This window comes from Periophthalmus magnuspinnatus, chromosome 21 (assembly GCF_009829125.3).
Source record: "Periophthalmus magnuspinnatus isolate fPerMag1 chromosome 21, fPerMag1.2.pri, whole genome shotgun sequence".
In the NCBI taxonomy this organism is placed as follows: Eukaryota; Metazoa; Chordata; class Actinopteri; order Gobiiformes; family Gobiidae; genus Periophthalmus; species Periophthalmus magnuspinnatus.
Genome location: NC_047146.1, coordinates 22,691,988 through 22,710,616, shown reverse-complemented (window position 1 = coordinate 22,710,616; position 18,629 = coordinate 22,691,988). Strand labels below are relative to the sequence as shown.

The 18,629-nt window shown below is 36.1% G+C and overlaps 1 protein-coding gene across 1 annotated transcript; it reads left to right on the top strand.

The window, feature by feature from the left end:
• Positions 1–697: 697 nt before the first annotated feature.
• Positions 698–17,657, top strand: slc12a8 (solute carrier family 12 member 8). The gene is made up of 14 exons (XM_033986879.2): positions 698–967; positions 1,425–1,571; positions 1,671–1,817; positions 2,475–2,666; positions 3,672–3,903; positions 8,972–9,085; positions 9,250–9,337; positions 11,803–11,890; positions 12,669–12,815; positions 14,903–15,500; positions 15,868–15,971; positions 16,041–16,158; positions 16,716–16,776; positions 17,416–17,657. Exons 1-14 carry the CDS (start codon positions 917–919, stop codon positions 17,600–17,602), a joined length of 2,274 nt encoding a protein of 757 aa, XP_033842770.2. The 5' UTR covers positions 698–916; the 3' UTR covers positions 17,603–17,657.
• Positions 17,658–18,629: the final 972 nt, after the last annotated feature.

The following is an 18,629-nucleotide window of genomic DNA, read 5'->3' as shown; positions in this document are numbered from 1 at the left end:
TGCAGTCAATATTGCTATTCTCATTTATCTGTTCACGTCATTTGTGTCAATGTTTTTCAAATACAGTCTGACTTTTGGATCATGTTTTTAAAGAACTAAAGTCCTGGTGCGTCACAGTGGGGCGTGGTTTTCATTAAATGGGTAAGGTTTATATGCATGGATTAATGTTGGGTCGAGTGAACTTGTATGAATTACAGTACGTGCAGCTTTAATTGTAGCTATTTGATTTTCAGTAAAGTAACCCATGATTAGATTTTTGGCAATATATTATGATTTGTAAACAGTCTGATTTTTGATTGTTGTGTGTCATGTCCTTATAAATAAATTTAGAAAATTACAATCTTTGAGTATTTTTTGTTAACCTGTCTATGAACTGGTCCTGTTAAGATATCTATCTGCAGAAGGTCCATAGTTGCCAAATATGCAAACAATAATTTTAGGCATTAGGCTACACTTTAATAAACTGTAGTCATGTTCATTGTCAATCCAAAACGTCAGTCCACATTTTTAAAAACTTAACTTTTTTATTTTATTTGTATTTTTTGAATGCTCTCCCAAACCCTTGATAACTAATAAACATCTACATTATTCCACACATATCTCACACAGTGGATTAAGTGGACAAATAAAAGATCCAGATTCAAGACACATCAAAAGAGCTGTTTCAGTTTTAATCATTAGTCAGCCCTGTGTTAAGAGGCCCTGCCAAAACCAACACTTTCCTTCTACAAAGCTACACCCTGGAAGTTTACCAGAGACAGCAGGCTTATCTGACTGCTACCTGCTGCACTGCACACCTCTCCCAAACACGATCCCTCCAGGCCAACTGCGTGGAAACCTGATGAAAACAAGCAATAATGCAGGATTTATTAAAGCTGCAGGCAACGACTACATAAAATGAGTCCTGTTTTTTTGCATGTTTACTCATATTTTAACACGAAAAAGAGTCGAGGAAGAACAAACACAGGTACGTTAAACTAAAACACGAAGATTAACTGTTAGATCAACTGTCAGTCATTAAAATGTATTTATATTTGTGTAAAAGTATAATAATTTAAAATGAATCTGAGGCTAATTGCTAATATTGGTGCATTAGCTTGATCGGTATTGTCAAAAATGTCACCCGGATTATTTGCTGATGCGCACAACAAATACAAAAAAAATAAAAATGTTTCTAGTACTTTTATTGTGAATTTTGTGTGGTTATTGTGTAGATTAGTCCACTTTCCATCTTTCTAGTGTAAATATATTATATCCGGATGTCCACGTCAAGCACCTGTTCAGTGTAATCATCATTGTTAGCTTTGTTGTATGACTTGTTGCATTAAAACACAACAGCACTGCTATGTCAATAATAGCCTGCTATCTATTGATAACCTGTATTGTAGTTTATGCTTTATGCTTTTCACTTTTCTCCTTTTTAGTTTACAATGGAAGGTTTACCTGTAGGCTGGACAGTGCACAGCTATGACCATGGAGGAGGAGAAGGAGAAGGAGGAAAAGGTGGTTTGCTAAAAGATGGAAAATCTCCCAAATTACATGTTTATGAATTGTTCCATGAAGATGCACAGGTAGGCCTATTAAGGGTTGCAATTAACTGATTTGGGCTAAATGATTGATTTGACCCAGATTAAGATAAAGAGATTATTATTACATTATTTTTTATCAAGGGTTTCCTGGTGTCCAGTCAGCCCTGGTGGAGAGTAAAGCTCTTTGTTTGGGAGCCAGTCCTCTTTGGTACATGGGATGGCGTCTTCACCTCCTGCATGATCAACATATTTGGTGTGGTGCTATTTCTGCGAACTGGCTACCTCGTGGTGAGTAGTCTTTTTATTTTTGAGAGGATTAAGGTTAACCAAACAAGACCTCAGCTGACAACTGCATGCATGTTTGCCTTTCTGTCTTGTCTTAGTTCATCTACTTAACACAATTGAATTGCCAAGATCAGAAACACATTTAGCTCACCTACTTAGGACAATTGGATTGACAAAATCAGAAACGGATTTTTTTCAATTGGTTCAGAAATAAGTTCAAACTCTGCATATATTCCATATGTTGTAGAAACTCTTTGATCATAAAAAACAAAAATGCAAATTTATCTTAGTATAACACAAAAACATGACGGTGACTGGTGGAATGTTATCTATTGAAGTTACCTCCTTATTTTCAAATAGCTGGAAGTTTTTTGTTTTTTTTTTTGTTTTTTTTCAAATTATTAAATAAACTAAACGTTGAATTAAAACAGGACAAATATCAAAATTTCATATGCCAAAATTCCTAACTTATCCATTATATTATCTATTTATTGTGATGAATAGATAATATAATTGCATTCATCATGATGCCATTAAAATCTTCCAGATTCCTCTTTCATTAAGTCACACTAAACCGCCTAAATTATTAACATTTAATTCCAAAGTCAGTCACTGAGGCAGGAGTGTTTCTACCAGACTGTGTACCCTTCTCTAACCCAGGGGAACACCGGAGTGCTGCTGGGCATGTTCCTAGTCTCATTGGTGGTTGTCGTGGCTCTGGTGACGGTGTTTTCGGGTGTCGGGATCAGTGAGCACTGTGGAGTCGGAGGAGGAGGGATCTACTCCATGATCTCCTGTGTCCTGGGCGGCAGGGTGGGAGGGACAGTTGGACTCCTGTATGTGTTTGGACAGGTAAGATTACTGATGGAATGCTTGTTTTGTGGTGTGATTGAGATATATTGAAGTAACCTTAACCTGGTTCAGAATTTATACATTTACCATAATATATTGCTATTATTATTATTATTATTATTATTATTATTATTATTATTATTATTGATGTTGTTAATATGATTCATATTATTAATAATAGTGCATTGGCTTTATGTATCACCTTTCACTACGGCTTTATATTTTGATTCATTCCAAACAGCTCTAAGTCAGACAGATGGAAGCAAGGCAGCCAATTTGCTCCATCAACCTCTCTGACCACCACCAACACTCATGCACACACCACTTTCATGCTAGATAAGCTGGGTGAAGCGTTTTGCCAAAGGACCCTTGCCTGGTATTTCCTGTATTTACCCATCCAAGTATTAATCAGGACCGGCCTTGCTTTGCTTCTGAGATCAGACGAGATCAGGCACTGACAAACGAGTATAGCCACAATGGTTTCAATTTCCAATTTGCTTCATGCTGTTCACCCACTTTGTATGAACTTAGTGTGTGAGTAAGTGGTTAATGGTGGGGCCGATGCGCAGATTCATAGCTTTGTTCCTGTCTTATCTACTCTAGGGAGCTGTGGTTACAGGAGTAGACTACTATGAATGCATGATGATGATTAGTAAATCACTTTGTAAAGCTCGTAGCGGGCCCAGTACAAATGTAATACATTAAGAACAACCAGTGTATACTTGATAAACATTGACCAGTAAACAATTGTCATTGTCAGTGAACAAATTTCACAAATCAAGAATGGGCTTTGGTGAGCATAAAACAAAGAATTAGTATAATAGTAACATATAAACTATGATCAAATAAGGTGTTAAAAATAGACTTCGACTGAATATATTTACAAAATTGAAAATGTCTGGACAAAACAAAAATATATATCTGCTCAGCTGTATCAATCTTTATTACCTGAATTTTGAATAAGATTTAAGGCACCATACAATATTTCCCTTTGTTTTCTTGTAGTGTGTAGCGGGGGCCATGTACATCACAGGTTTCTCAGAGTCAGCTGCGGTGTTGTTGGGTCTTCAGCAGCAGTGGGCAGTGCGGACCGTGTCTGCGGTTGTACTCCTGGCTCTGCTCGGTATAAACCTGGCCGGTGTGAAGTGGATCGTACGTCTGCAGCTGCTTCTGTTGGCAGTGCTCGCAGTGTCCACTCTGGACTTTGTCATTGGCACCTTCACCCACCTCGATCCCGGTAAGACAATCTACTGGTAAATAAAGATGTCAAGATTATTCAGTTAATCAATAATCGTGATTAATCAAGTGAAAATGTAACTGCAAAAACTATAAAATTATAATACGTATTCATTCATAATTTGAAAATGAATAATAATGAGTAATTGTAAAATCATGGTATTTCTTTCTGACAATATTTAAGTCTAGAATTTGATTCAATGACATGTGAAATGTGCATGGTACTGTTATGTTAAAATGATTTTGAAGATCAACTCTATACTTATAATAATATAATTTATTTTGGATCTAGATTTTTATGTCATGCCTTTTCACAATTAAAACCCAAACTGCGATTCCCTCTCACCTGACATATTGTATGTTGTACTACAATAAGAACAGTAGGTGTCAGTGTAGTATTGGACATGCAATACAATATTCTTTTATAAATTAGCTTTGGAAATCCTTAGATTTATTTTTAATTTTGATTTTTGTTCTCTATATTACACAAATTGTATCCTTGTGAGCTTTAAGCAATGTTGTTACCTGATCAAAAACATACCTGGAGTTGTGTTTTGTTTCATTCACACATGTTAGAGTAATCCCAGATGTCTGTCTACATCTCCAAAGATCAAAATGCTCTGTTCCATTTTCTGATGCCATGTAGTGGAAGTTTTCCAGTCAACAGCTACCTTTCACCTTTTTCAGTAGAGATTGGCAATTCCAGGGCTGAAATCATCCAAATGATTCTATTGAAGGTGTATGGAGTTTAAAAACACAGTGGGGCACTTCCTGTATTACCACATCACTTCACAACGTGGAGTGCTTTCAATATGAGAGAAGAACTAAATGCAGAATTTGTGTGCTAAGCGTTTTTGAATTAAACAAAACAAAACCCGGTAAGCATGTTTTTGATGAGAATACAACATTATAACACAGATAATAAAATAATGTAATAGAGGCCTTTTAATAAATTTAAACCCAAATTATTGAACTTTTTTTTGCTCTTTGGTCTCAGAAAACGTTTTTTGCGTAAAGCCGGTATTGTTTTGTTGACCTCCAGGAAGTCCTCCTCTACATTTCCTGTTCTCACTGATTATCAACATCCTGTTGAGTGAGAGTCAAAACAGAATTACAGAATTCACAGTATTGGAATTGCATATTGTTGGCAGCTAAGGACATGTAGTGCAGTATATATAGCACAAGCAAAATCATACAGACTATAAAATGTTAATTAAAACTCCTTTACTTCTCACACCTGCTTCAGATCTAGACCAAAATACACCTACATAGCAAAGTATGACATGCATAGATTTTTGGGCACGGCACGGCAAGTTTATTTGTATAGCACAATTCAAACACAAAGTAATTCAAAGTGCTTTACAGAATAAGAAAGACATTAAAATCACACAAATCAAATCATGAATAATCACAGATAATCATCATAAAATGAACATTAAAAGAGAAGAGTGCAGAGTAAAAACCTTTCAGTCATATGCACAGCTAAACAGAACTGTTTTGAGCCTGGATTTAAACATTGAAAAGTAGAGGTCTCAGATCTTCAGGAAGATTGTTCCAGGTTTTAGCTACATAAAACTGAAACAATGATTCCCAAAATTTAGTCCTGACTCTGGGCACCAGGAGGCTTTGCCACAACATTGTCTCAAAGCGGTTGATGATCCTATTGCTGCAGTTTATAGACTTTAAGAACGCTCTTACCACTATTTTACTTACATTCATCTCATTTTATCATTAATTAGACTAGCAGACTTGGCCTAACCTACTTATGTCCACCTAGCTCCTTGTAGCACAGTTGGCAGTAGCCACTTTGCACTTTCTCTAACAATTTTGAGAAAACAAACCATAAGTGCTGCTCCAGCTTTTTTCAATTAGGACTGACTGTGTGCACCGCTGTGACTTCATGTTTGGCAGGAGACCAACAGGTCCCAGAGTCTGCTGCTGAAACAGGTCAGATTAGTTTGCACTTACTGGAGAAAAAGGAGCCAACACCAAGACCGTTCAGGCAAAGAGTAGTTACATGTCTTGCTAGATATTAGGGCGGAATAATTTGGAACAAGCATTGTTATTAGATTTTTATGTTTAGGGTTATGTTCAAAGTTCACATTTTAAACTCTTCCAGAAGAATTGAAATGACAAACTAATACAGGAGTCACATTTCATAACATTTCATGCAAATCGAAACTACAGGGTTGGCAGCTTTTGTGCAGTATGAGTCTGCATATTTTGTAGTTTGTCGAAATAATGGCACTTCAAAAATTGTAGTTTTGTCATATGCTAACATCAATTAATTCAAATTGCCATTTAGGTTTGTTTGCGATTAATCTCAGAAGGACGACCAACTTGATTTTTTTTATTTGTTGTGAAATATTGCTCTTCTTGGCTTCCTAGTTGATTTCTCTTGTGAATGTGTGACGCTGATTTAGTGAATACCCATGCAGTAGACCTACACAATATTGTCAATGAATTGGAATAAATTTGAGTTGGCATAATTATCAAATTGCAAAAGCTGCAATTATTGGGGTAGAGTGGAGCATTTTCTGAAACTCAGCCAGTGAAGCTTTGTGTTCACTCACAGGAAGCCACAAGGAGCTTGGGCCTGGGTTTAGGGTGTTGACCAAAACCACACACATTTTTGTTTTACAAAGATACATCTCCAAAAGTCACAAGTGTAAGGAGTACAATATACTTCTTAGCATTACAACATAATTGGTAACAGAGGTATTTCCATTTGATCTTTTTATATTCTCTTACCACATTTTGTTCTTTGTACCTGCTGCAATCCTCTCATTGTGGAAGAAATATTTTATATATATATATATATATATATATATATATATATATTTTTTTTTTTTTTTTTTTTTTTTTTTTTGTATCTTCAAAAGTAAAAGCCCATTCTCATGCTAAATCAAGACCAATCGATCCAAATGCTTTTAGCCATGATGTAATTATATATATTTAAAAAAACACACACAAAAAAAAAACAGTCCTGTGCAATCGAACCATCTCCTTCTCCAAAATACCAGGTTCCACCCTATGACACCATCAGGGGGTAATACAGGAAGCACAGGAAATTTTTTTTTTTTTTTTTAATCCGAATAATTTAACTCTCATAATTTTATTTTTATTTTTTCATAAAATCCACATCTACTTCCTCATCTCAGTGGGACATCCTAAATCCTTGACCCCTGCCCTTTGCTCTGTGTCAGTATTTTGGGGGAGTACCAGGTCTGAGCGGCAGAGGGTGAGGCCTCTTAATGCTTGTGTAATCTGACTACACATTCCAGTCTGTATCAGGAATGCTGGATCCAGAGGAGATGCACTGCTATAAAGGACCAATGGCGCTATTGAAATTCTGAAAATCTAAACTGTTTTGTTTATAATATTGGGGATGAGTAGATTAGGTGAGCTACTACTGTTTGTTAATTTTGTTTGTTTTGTTTTTTAATTCATAACTTCATCCAGTCACTGACCTGCCCACATTGATTAATGCACTTTTCTTTTTTTTCTTTTTTTACTATCAACCCCTTACCCCTACCCATTTTCTTACTTCTCGTCCCTAGTGTACTCTTTTCATATGCTCCATAGTCTATTATATTCAGACTGGGAGCACGTATTGATTGATTGGTGATTTAAAATTTGAGGTCTCTAGGCCAATGCCGGTGGCCAACTACCACTTAGGACCACTTAAACATATTGCTGTCACTATAAAACTATTTAAATACCCAAAACAATAGACTAATTTTATCATTTTATCATACTACTTTTGATACAGAGGCCATTCAAAAATTATTCATAATATGGCTCCATAATATATTGATCCATCTTCAACTGAGTACAATTCTAGTTTTAGTGCATTGTCATAATGTTTTGCTTGACTGTAATATAATTTTACTCCTAAATGCTTAGGTTAGCACATTGGGTATTTAGTGTGGGTGGGAGCAATGAACAAATGTGTGATTTGACCATAGAAAATGAGGTTACTGGGTGGAGATCCGTTACTGCACACCACATTGACACTTCATGCTGCCCTGGATTTAAATTTCTTATTTTATAGGGTGGTCTTCAGCCTTTTGGGGTTAGCAAGAGTTTGATTTTTTTTTAAATATATATTTTTTTTTTTCTCAAGTTAAAAAAACAAAACTCACTGATTGCTTGGACACTGTAATCTTTTCTCTCAAAGTTGGACGCTGCTGAGCTTCTGAAAAGGGTGGCGACTTCCTTTTGGATAAACATGTCATTAATCTGTGAGAACACATTCTTTCCCATCGCAAGATAACCAACGGGGAAATGTCCGGTGTTGTAACATAGGCGGACCCTTTCGACCTGGTTTAAATGGCCTGAACTCTATGCATGACGGCGTCTGTTTTACATTCAGTAAACCCAGTGACTGTGCTGGATACAGGGGAGTGATGTAACGATGGAAGGCATGGATTATATACTGCTCTTGTATTCTTGTGCTACAGTGCAATGGTATTGTACACTATGTAGTACATGGACCAAATCAAATTGCAAATTACAATAGCTTTTGAACTTAAGATAATAAAATAAAAGTCAATGTTATCAGGTTTTGTATGTCTATCACTATATAGTAACTGGCTAAGCTGCTGTATATGATACTTACGAGCAAGTCTAGGTTGTCAAAGGTTGCAAAAAGATATGCACTGCACTTGTAATATATCTTTTATGATGTGGGACCTGCTACCTACTTATCTCCACGAAGATGTTATTTCTCTTTCTGGAATGTTCCAGAGCATAACATTAAACTTGATTACATGTAAACCATGATTTCATACTATGAACTGGATTGCGCCTCCACAAATCTGACCTGTAACTTGGATATATGGAGATACGTTTAATGCTATATGGAGATAAGCAGGTGGCAGACCCTCCACCAGAAAAATAACATAGTTTACTTTTTAATAAGCGAGCAATATATTAAAGATAATAAAGATAATATGAATGAGAAAATCAACATGCATCTATTGGGTGACAAGCTTCTGATGTACTATTTGTTTATGTCACATGTAAATAATTGTAATCTTGTATATTCAACAATGTTTATGTTGCAGAGCACGGCTTTGTTGGTTATACCGAAGAACTACTCCAAAGTAATTCAATGCCAGATTACAGCCCAGGGGAAAGTTTCTTCACTGTGTTTGGAGTCTTCTTTCCGGCTGCTACAGGTGAGTTTGCCCGTTAGTTATTTCATATCTATAAGTGTTTTTGTTTTGGTTTTTTTTGTTGTTGTTTTTCTTTTACATTTAGCAGACATTGAGTATTTTTACCATTTTCAGACACGTGCAATTGTTATGCAGTATTTACATATTTGTGGCTTGTCTGTTTGTAGGGGTTATGGCAGGCTTCAACATGAGCTCCGACCTTCAGAGGCCTGAACACAACATCCCAGTGGGAACGCTTGCAGCTGTCTTCACCTCGTATGAAAAACACACACAGTAGACACAACAACCTGGCTGAAACTACATACTTGCTAATATATAGGCATAGGCATACAGCTAAACAACACCTTGGTCACCTTAATCCTTAATCACCTTAGCCCTAGAGTAATTGAACTTGAAATTGGCAAAAAAGGCTAGGCCCTGGCCTAGCGAGCAGTCATGCGAACGCATTTATAGGTTGAAGCCGAGAGGGTTGGAGGTGGTAATGGACAACAGGTTCCTCGAATGGGCATGTTTTGTAATAACAAAAGAGTATTATTACTAACTAGTCCGTGGTTCTATGAGAGTTCCCTTTTTGTGTGTACATTTTGTTGAAACTTGTGCTGACCCTTGTTTATTGAGGTTTGAGGCTGTTTAATGAGGCTGTTTAATGCACCTTAACAAACAATGGTTTGTTAAGGTGCATTAAACAGCAAGTTATATGTGAGCTTGCAAGTTCTGATTATTGATACTAATTAAACAGATATGATTTTTTTTAGCAATATTTAGGGCAGTGAGAAGGATTTTAGTGGTAGTTTTGTGTAGCGTTAGCATTGAGAAGTCTCCTAATAAGCAGAGCTTTGGAGATGCTGGGATGTGGCAGCCCAGGACCCCAGGTAAAATCTGACTTTTCCAGAACTGAAATAAGGGTGGGCAAGACCGTGTGGCATGCATATGTACTGGTAGTATTCAGAGAGCAGTGTGTACATTTGTCAGAGGACAGACCAATTTTGTCCATTCTGCTGCCAGTGTAGTAACTGCTATGGATGATTTTATATTGTATGATTTGTATATAAATGTTTCAACACATATTTATAAATTTCGAATGGATGGAGTCATGTTGTGACTTATTTGTTAGGTTAGGTAAGTGTCTTCTTCGTTGGGTTTATTTTGAAAAGAGCTGAACTTGGAGAGTTGCAAGTTGTTGGAAAAAATATAACCTTTTTTTGGAAGCAAGATTTAAGCTGTAAAAATTTTAGGAATTGGTTGTTATCTAGATTGTTAATGGACCAAATTATTGAATGGGACTATAGAGGTTTTTATGAAAAATATTCTCTACATGTGTAATACACTTTTCAATCCAGGAGGGGGAGTAAAGTGTTGTTTTTTTTAAATTTATCATAAAGTCTGGGTTGTTTCATATAGGAGTACTTTTGTTCAGAGTGCCAGTGATTTGACAGAGTTTCCACCACACTTTTAGAGCAGAGGCAACACTTGGTACTTTGTAACATGGGTGTTTTTATTGATTGGCTGCAAAATGGTAGATCTGAGAGTGGTATATTTGTCCACATGTTTTTTCAATATGAAGCCATGTACACTTTAGGTTGGGATAGGTTGGGATAAAATCCATTTGAGTATGTATGGATTGAAACTCCTGTGCTAATGAGTAGTAAAGGAAGTTGAACACACTCAGTTTCCCTTGTTCCTTTGTGATTTGTTTAGTTTTTTAATGGTAGGAAGCTTAATTTTTGGGGGTTTATTTTTCCAATCAAATTTGTATATGAATGTGTCTAGTGATTTGAAGGAGGTGTCAGGGTGATTTAATATCATAGAGAGATGGTAATTTATTTTTGGGAGTATAGCCATTTTAATAGTGGCAATTCTTCCAGGTAGCAATAGCAGGAGGATTGTCCAACATTGTAGGTTATCTGTTACTGTTTTGAGTAACGGGGGAAGATTTGAATTAGTAAATATGCTATCTGTAGTGTGGGGTATCAATGTGGTTGAAGCTGTCATAACGGACAATTAGAAGATTTACAGTTTGTTGAATATTCTGAAGTTATAGAAAACGTTTTGAGGAGAGGTATTGCATAGAGGTAGGAAGATCTTGCAATAATAGAAGTATATCATCAGCATATACGCAGATTTTGTGTTCTGTGGTTTGTGTTTGAATGACTTCTGCTGAATAGCAGTTGCTAATTTCTCTGTAAAGAGAAGGGATAGTGTAAGAGAGAGTGGTTTCCCCTTTGTAAAGTGAATTTAGAGGATTTAAGACCATTTGTGATGACAGTTGCTGAAGGAGAGGTGTATAGATCCAGTTGATAAGACTCTCCAAAGCCAGAGGCCAATGGACAATCCTAAAAGAAGAATTGTAATATCCACATTCAATATTGCAAGAGAACTAGAAAATAGGTGGATGATATCACAAAAAATACAAATGACGTTTCATATTAATTTCCTGAACTTAAACTATTCAGACCTTTTAATCATTGCTATTTAAAACAATTGTGTTAATGTATTTCTCCAACGCTCTAGAAACCACATGCTTTTACTGTAGACATTTCAGTTGTAGACCTTTCAGTTAAAAAGTCCTAAGCTAATAATTGATGATTAGAGGGACAGAGATTCCAATTCAGAAGAGACAGTGTTGGACATGTTGTTAGTACAAGTTGTCTAAAAATATAAAATGTAGTTCCTATAAATAGCATCGTGAAGCCATTTTAATGCAGAACACTGTGCTACAGGTGGTTCCTGTATCTGGTCTTTGTCTTTCTTCTGGGGGCCATCTGCACTAGAGAAACACTGCGCTATGACTTCTTAATAGCAGAAAAGGTAAACTTTATGTGCAGTTTGGTTCTGTATTGTAAATATGTGTGTTTGCCAGAAAAGTGCAGTGGATCAAGTAACTTTAACTTAAATCTTCTAAACTTTTCATAACAGAATTTTGTAATAGTTTTAAATGATTTTTGAGACATTAGTAATTTCCCAATGCTGGTGATTCGGAAAAAAGTCAATAACTTTTACACTTCACTGCTTTCAATGTTTCCCTATCTGCCAGTTTTTCAAATCTCATACTCTGTATGAATCCCAAATGTTTCATCGTGCAGTATTTGGCTAAAAGTAACAGTTGTGGTGACCACTCATTCATGAAATAGTACCTCTGTGCGTATGCAGAGTATCTTTTTGCCATATTTACTCTCCTACTTTTCGGTCCTGAACCACCAGTTGGAACCCACTGTATTATAATGGGTTATTGTTAGTATTAAGTCTGTAAGTGTTATGGTCGGACCAGCTGAGAACAACTAAACAGATAATTAAATCTAGTGAAATTAATAATAAGCTTACATTATAGCTACATTCTAAAACTTTCCAATGAACCTAAAATAGAATATAATCATGCTATTTCCACTTAAGCACCTTTGACTGACCTGCTGTAATATAAAAATGTCCCGCATCACTGAGGTCTTGTTGCCCTTGACTTTTGAGTTTGTGGCTATTCTCATTGTTTTCATAATGGGCTGACTGCAGCGGAACTGAGCAGGGTGTAGCTCCACTGCACCCCACACTCCACCCCATCCTCCTCCTCTGTTTGTTTTCCTTCTTCCTCCAGGTCTCCTTGGTGGGTTTCCTCTTTCTCCTCGGACTCTACATCTCATCCTTGGCTTCATGCATGGGCGGCTTGTACGGAGCTCCCAGAATCCTTCAGTGCATAGCTCAGGAGCGGGTCATCCCTGGTCTCTCCTTCCTGGGACAAGGGGTGGGTACATGGATGGCACCAGGAGGGAAATGAATGTCTGGACAATTACGCCATAATAAAACGTTAATGACTATGATGTAAACGCTGAATGTAAAAAACATCTTGTTAGATCCAAATACACATTAATATGTAATATCGTACATTCAATTATTATAAGCAATAGTATCATATTCCAGGCATTTTTTTCAGGCAGAAATGAACTAGCTAACATGTTTTGCAGCATACTAAATTTACTCAACGAAAATGAGAAAGGCCTTAAACATTAAAACCTTTCTCCCCGTATAGTTATATGGCCTGGTGGTGTCTTCTGCTTGTTTTTGTAGAGAAAAATTAGTTTAGTGCCATGTTTTAGAATATTTCAGGCAAAGCTATAACTTCTCCATTGAGACAAGCAGGTGGCGGATCCTCTTCCAGAAAAATTTCATAGTACACCTTTAAATGTAATATTTTTTGTAGGAAAGGACGCACTAAGAAATGTGTATGCGTCAAACAGGACGAGTGGAACTTCTGGCAGTTGCCCATTCAGCCACCTGCTTTTTAGATTCACTAGTCTTACAGTTTTTTTTTTCCTTTTTCTATCAAAGATGCTAAAGCCATAAATGCATAAATCGTACCTTGTTAAAATGTCATGGAAAAACGATTTGAAATACAGTGTGTAGTATTTGATGTAGTGAGAGTGGCCTGGATGCAGAGGGGGGTGTGGTAGGTGCTTTTGTGACAGCGCTGCCTAATTTTAGACTTGGAGGAGCACCGACTATAGCCCTCTTCAGATCTTTGAGTGGATTGAATGCTTGATAGTAGCATTGCACATAGCTATAGCCATAGTTTATCTGGTAACCCCCGTGATCTTTTGCTTTCTTCAAACTCCCCTGACCCTCGCTGTGGTCTGGATTCTGGCTGGACCTGGGCCTAGACATCTTGGCCCAAATCAAAGGCTCGGGACAAACGCAGGAAGGGCGACAGGGCAGAGTCTGACTAGGCTGTGTTTTCTGGAGGCTCGCCAGGAACACAGCTCCTCCAACTCGATAATATGAACACTGAAGCCAATTTAAAGAAGCTATATTATACAAAATGTACTTTTATGAGCTAGGGATTCTGCTGCTGGCAACAAGGTAGAAACACACAGATGCAGACATGAACTTCAGGAGGAGCAGAGATTTCATTTGAAGAAATTATGAAAATAAATAAATGCAGAAAACTGAAAGATTTCATGGTGACGTTTGTCTAATAGGATATAAGTAGCATCATAAACCACATGCTCCTTATCAGGCAAGGCAAGTTTATTTTTATAGCACAAAGTAATTCAAAGTGCTTTACATAAAAAAGACATTAAAATCACAATACAAACAAATCAGAATGTAAATAATCATCATGAAATTAACATTAAAAGAGTGCAGAGGTGCAAGCCTCCAGAAAACGCAGCCTAGAGTCGCAATATATTTTTTCAATGCGAGCTATAGCCTAAATCATTAAGCCAATAAAATTAACTCCTGACTAATCACATATAGACTACTTCAAAGCAATAAGCTAATGGTGTTATTTTATTGAAAAGTTTTATTTTATTTAGCAAATATTTTTTAAAAGTTTGTGTTATCTGAGGCCCAAGGAAATAAGAACTGCATTGTGACAAAACAGAATCGTTCCACTATTATGAGCTTTTATCATGATCTAAAATTTCAGTTTTCACCTACCCCCATCTTTAATAATTTCTCTGTAGTAAGTGAATTTATCCAAAAGAAAACAGACTCGGGGTTAAACATGCAGGGTTCAAATTTTTTTCAACAGTAAAAAACAAGTAAAAATAAGCTTCTTTTTGGTGAATTGTCACTTTGAAGAGTCGAGGCTAATTAATTTAGCAGTTTTGAACAGGAAGTCTATTTCTATTGCTAAGCTCTTTTAGTAAATATGTTCATTTCAGCATGTGTTTGTTATTTTATGTGTTCTGTGCTGTGGCATGTCTTTGCAAACCAATGTAATTTGCTGTTGTGTTTTACAAGTCCAAACATCTACATAATTGAAGTTGTACACTGACAGCAATATTTAGTGGGTTCAAATTTAATTAATCGTTTCTTTTTGATATTTAACAGAAAGGCCCTAACAAGACACCAGTGGCTGCAATTTGCCTCACCGGCCTGTTGACCATGGCTTTTGTATTGATAGGACAAGTGAACATTTTGGCCCCTATAGTCACAATCAACTTCATGCTAACATACAGCTTCATCGACTACTCTTTCTTTTGTGTGGCTATTACCTACCAACTTCAGACTAAAGACAAAAAGAAAACACACTTCTTGGCCAAACAAAAGGAATGTAGGACCGCTCCAAGTATCTGTAGACCGCTGATTGAAAATAACCTCCCAAACTATGGCAGTGGAGACCTGAGTCCACAGAAAAAAGGGACACTTTTGGAATTTACAAATGACATGAATCAAATATTTCCAAATGACGGTGAATCTATGAAAGATCTCTCCACCAAAGAACAAAAATGCAACAGCAAGAGAAAAGTAGATGTTAAGCAGATGCTAATGAACAGTTTTGATTTAAAAAGTGAACAATCAAAATATGTGGATGGACAAGAGGAGGGAAAGACAAGCAATTTGACATGTGCTGACACAGCTGACCGAGGATCTGTGCTCACAAAGGACAAGGAGCTTCACCCACCTGTGGAGCAAAACATCAACACAGGTGAACAACTGGATTTAGTTTTCAAATCATTTGAATAATAATATCCAAATTACAGGTACTTCCTTTTAAGAATAATGTATTTGTTCTGTAATGTTTTCCTGAAGTGTGAAATATATTTATACATAATGACACTTTTGGGGTGCATTCACCCACTTTTCCTAGTTTAAGCCCAGTTTAGTCCTGAGGTAGACTTCTCAGGGCTTCATACCAATAAATCCCAGTTGTGGTATCCTTGAAGCATTGTTTAATTTTATTCAAAACAGTGGTTATATAGTTCCTACTTGGACTTTGAATGTTTGCTACTGATGTTATTAATACTGTAATGCAATTTCAATGTTGAGCTATAGGCCTAATTTGTTTTCTTTAGTTTTAGATGATGAAGTTTCCAAAGACCATGGAAGCATTGAAATAAAACCTATTACCAACTCATTTTATCAAAAGGTCTGCAACCACTGGATAGCTCTGATTGGGGTAAGTAAAAGTGTAAATGTTGCAGTTATCAGTAACAAAAGGACTATTCAGTTGTATTTTTCGTTTCAGGCTTTCGGCTCTATTATGATCATGTTTGTTATTGAATGGATCTATGCACTGGCAAACATATCAGTGGCCTTGCTGCTTTTCTTTTACATTGGAAAAACAAACCCTGGACTACCTTTAGGTAACAACACAAACACTATTAAGAATTACATATAATGTCACCTATTACAATAATCAAAACATTATGTGTTTTAGATTTATTGATTGAAATGGAATCTCAAATTTAACTGATGTTTATAGTTTTATAGTTAATGAATTAGTTACCCTATAATTACCGCAGTGAATGAATGTAACATGCCACCGCCCAGGATGTAACCCTCTAATACAATACCTGGCCTATAGTTGCCAGGTTAAGCTCCTGTATCAACAGAGTGTGTTCAATGTAAATGATTAAAATATGAAAGATTTGTACATATGTTCTGCATTTTGTTACGGTGAGTTTGTTTATATTTTTGATTTGGTGACAGAGAAAGCACTACATTTTTAAGGTCTGTGCTCATTTGTTATTTTACCACTCTTTGGACACACTTTTGCCTGGCAGCTGTTGGGGCTTAGGACTTCTCAAATAGCTGGACACATAACATACAGCACTCTGACTTAAAATTTCTGGGCAATTGTAAAATAATTATTCAATGACATGTTTAGGATGCATTTCTTTTATTCTCTATTTTTGTACAGGTATCGCTGCTCGGTTCAGCTTTTTTAAATGGCTGAAAACAACACTGAAAAATATTGGCAGGTACGGGAAGTTGTTTTTTTTTGGTCATTCTAATCAAAAACGCATTACCCCGTACTCAAACTGATGTATATGTCAGAGAATTGTTCAAGGTCATTTTGATTTTATGAAATTGAGAAGTTGTCATAATGATATATTTTCATAGTTTAAAATTAAATCTTAAAGGTGCACTATGCAACTTTTTTCTGATTGAAAGTCTCCTAACTGATTGTGCTCATGAAGATGTTATGGCTTTAACTGCAATGCTAACATTACCCAATCTATAATTTGTTCAATTACACATGTTTTTGTTGCTCTAAAATACCTTGGAAAACATGCTTTCTTACTGTGAGCAGAGTAACTTCTCTACAGATCTAACCTGTAACCAACTTAGGCCATACGGTGGAACATTCAAGGCAAAGCCATTATATTACCAGAGACAAGCAGGTAGCATGCCCTCCACCAAAAAAGTTACATTACATTACACAGTGCACCTTTAATTAGCACAATTAACATAAATTGTTGTAATGTGGTACTCAGTGGCGTTTTCATGTAATTCAGTTTATTGAATGATGTTGTTTTTTTACATTAGCTATTTTTCTGTTCTATACTGAAAAAAGACAAGTAAATTAAAGCTGATGTGCCGTAAACGTGTTTTTACAGGGAAAACAGCCTCCCTCAGGATGAGATAGTTTTGACACCGTCCCTTCCCGGCGTCGGATTGAAAACTAAACAATTGACTGAAGAAAACGCTGATTTTGCCTCTCGACTCAAATATCACCAGTCTTCTTTCATTGGGCCGGACAACATGGTTCAACCGACACTGTCTGAAGTTAATAGTCTTAAATGACAATGGGAGAATCCACATGTTTCTGTCTGTAAATAAAATGATTGCAAATGAACAAGATATTTGCTTTTTTCTGAGATTACTGAATAATTACCTTATTGAAATCATGGGCTTTCTCACCTAACCCTTACCCTAACCTTTAAACCTAATGCCCACACATTCTTGGCTTCATAGTTAAGACTTTCTGCTACACATGAGTGGTCTATTCAAATCAAGCCATTTTCCTAAGGTCTATCAATAAATAGAAATTTAAAAATGTAATACAAATAAAATCTATACAACCTCACTCCCAGAAGTAAACTGTGTTACATACACTACTAATCAAACGTTTGGACATACCCTCCCGTTCCATGACTTCTTTTTTCTATTTTTACTGCATTCTACATTTTATATACATAGAGAAGACATCAATTATATAAAGTAAGAGATTAAATTATTATAAATTTTTAATATTAATATTAATTATATTTAAATAAAATTACTCACAAAATATTTATGTTTCGGATTCAAATGCTCAAAGTAGCCACCCTTTGTTGACAGTCATGCAAACTCTTGGCCTTCTCTCAATGAGCTTCTTGATGAAGTCTCCTGGAATGGTTTTCAGTTCACAGGTGTGCCTCATCAAGGTCAAGAAATACAAAAAGTGCAAAGCAGTGATCAAAGCAAAGGGTGGCTATTTTTGTATCTACTTTTTTTTTGTTTACTACATTCCATAGGTGTCATTCATAGTTTTTATGCCTTTAGTGAGAATCTACAATGTAAATAAAGAAGAAACATAAATGTAAAAGTGTCAAAATGTCATTGACATGTCTTTGAAAAATTGAAAGTTGAACTTTTTATGCCTTGCCATCTTAATTTAGCCTGCTAGATAATACTATAGGCCTATTTACTGGTATTTTTTTTTTTGCTTTGTTTTGTATTTGTATTTGTTTTGTTTTGAAAGTATTACATGGTGCTGATGAAGGTGTGAAAACCACATCCTCTTTTTATGTGTTAACACTGTGTAACCTGCATCATTCTCTGTATTCTT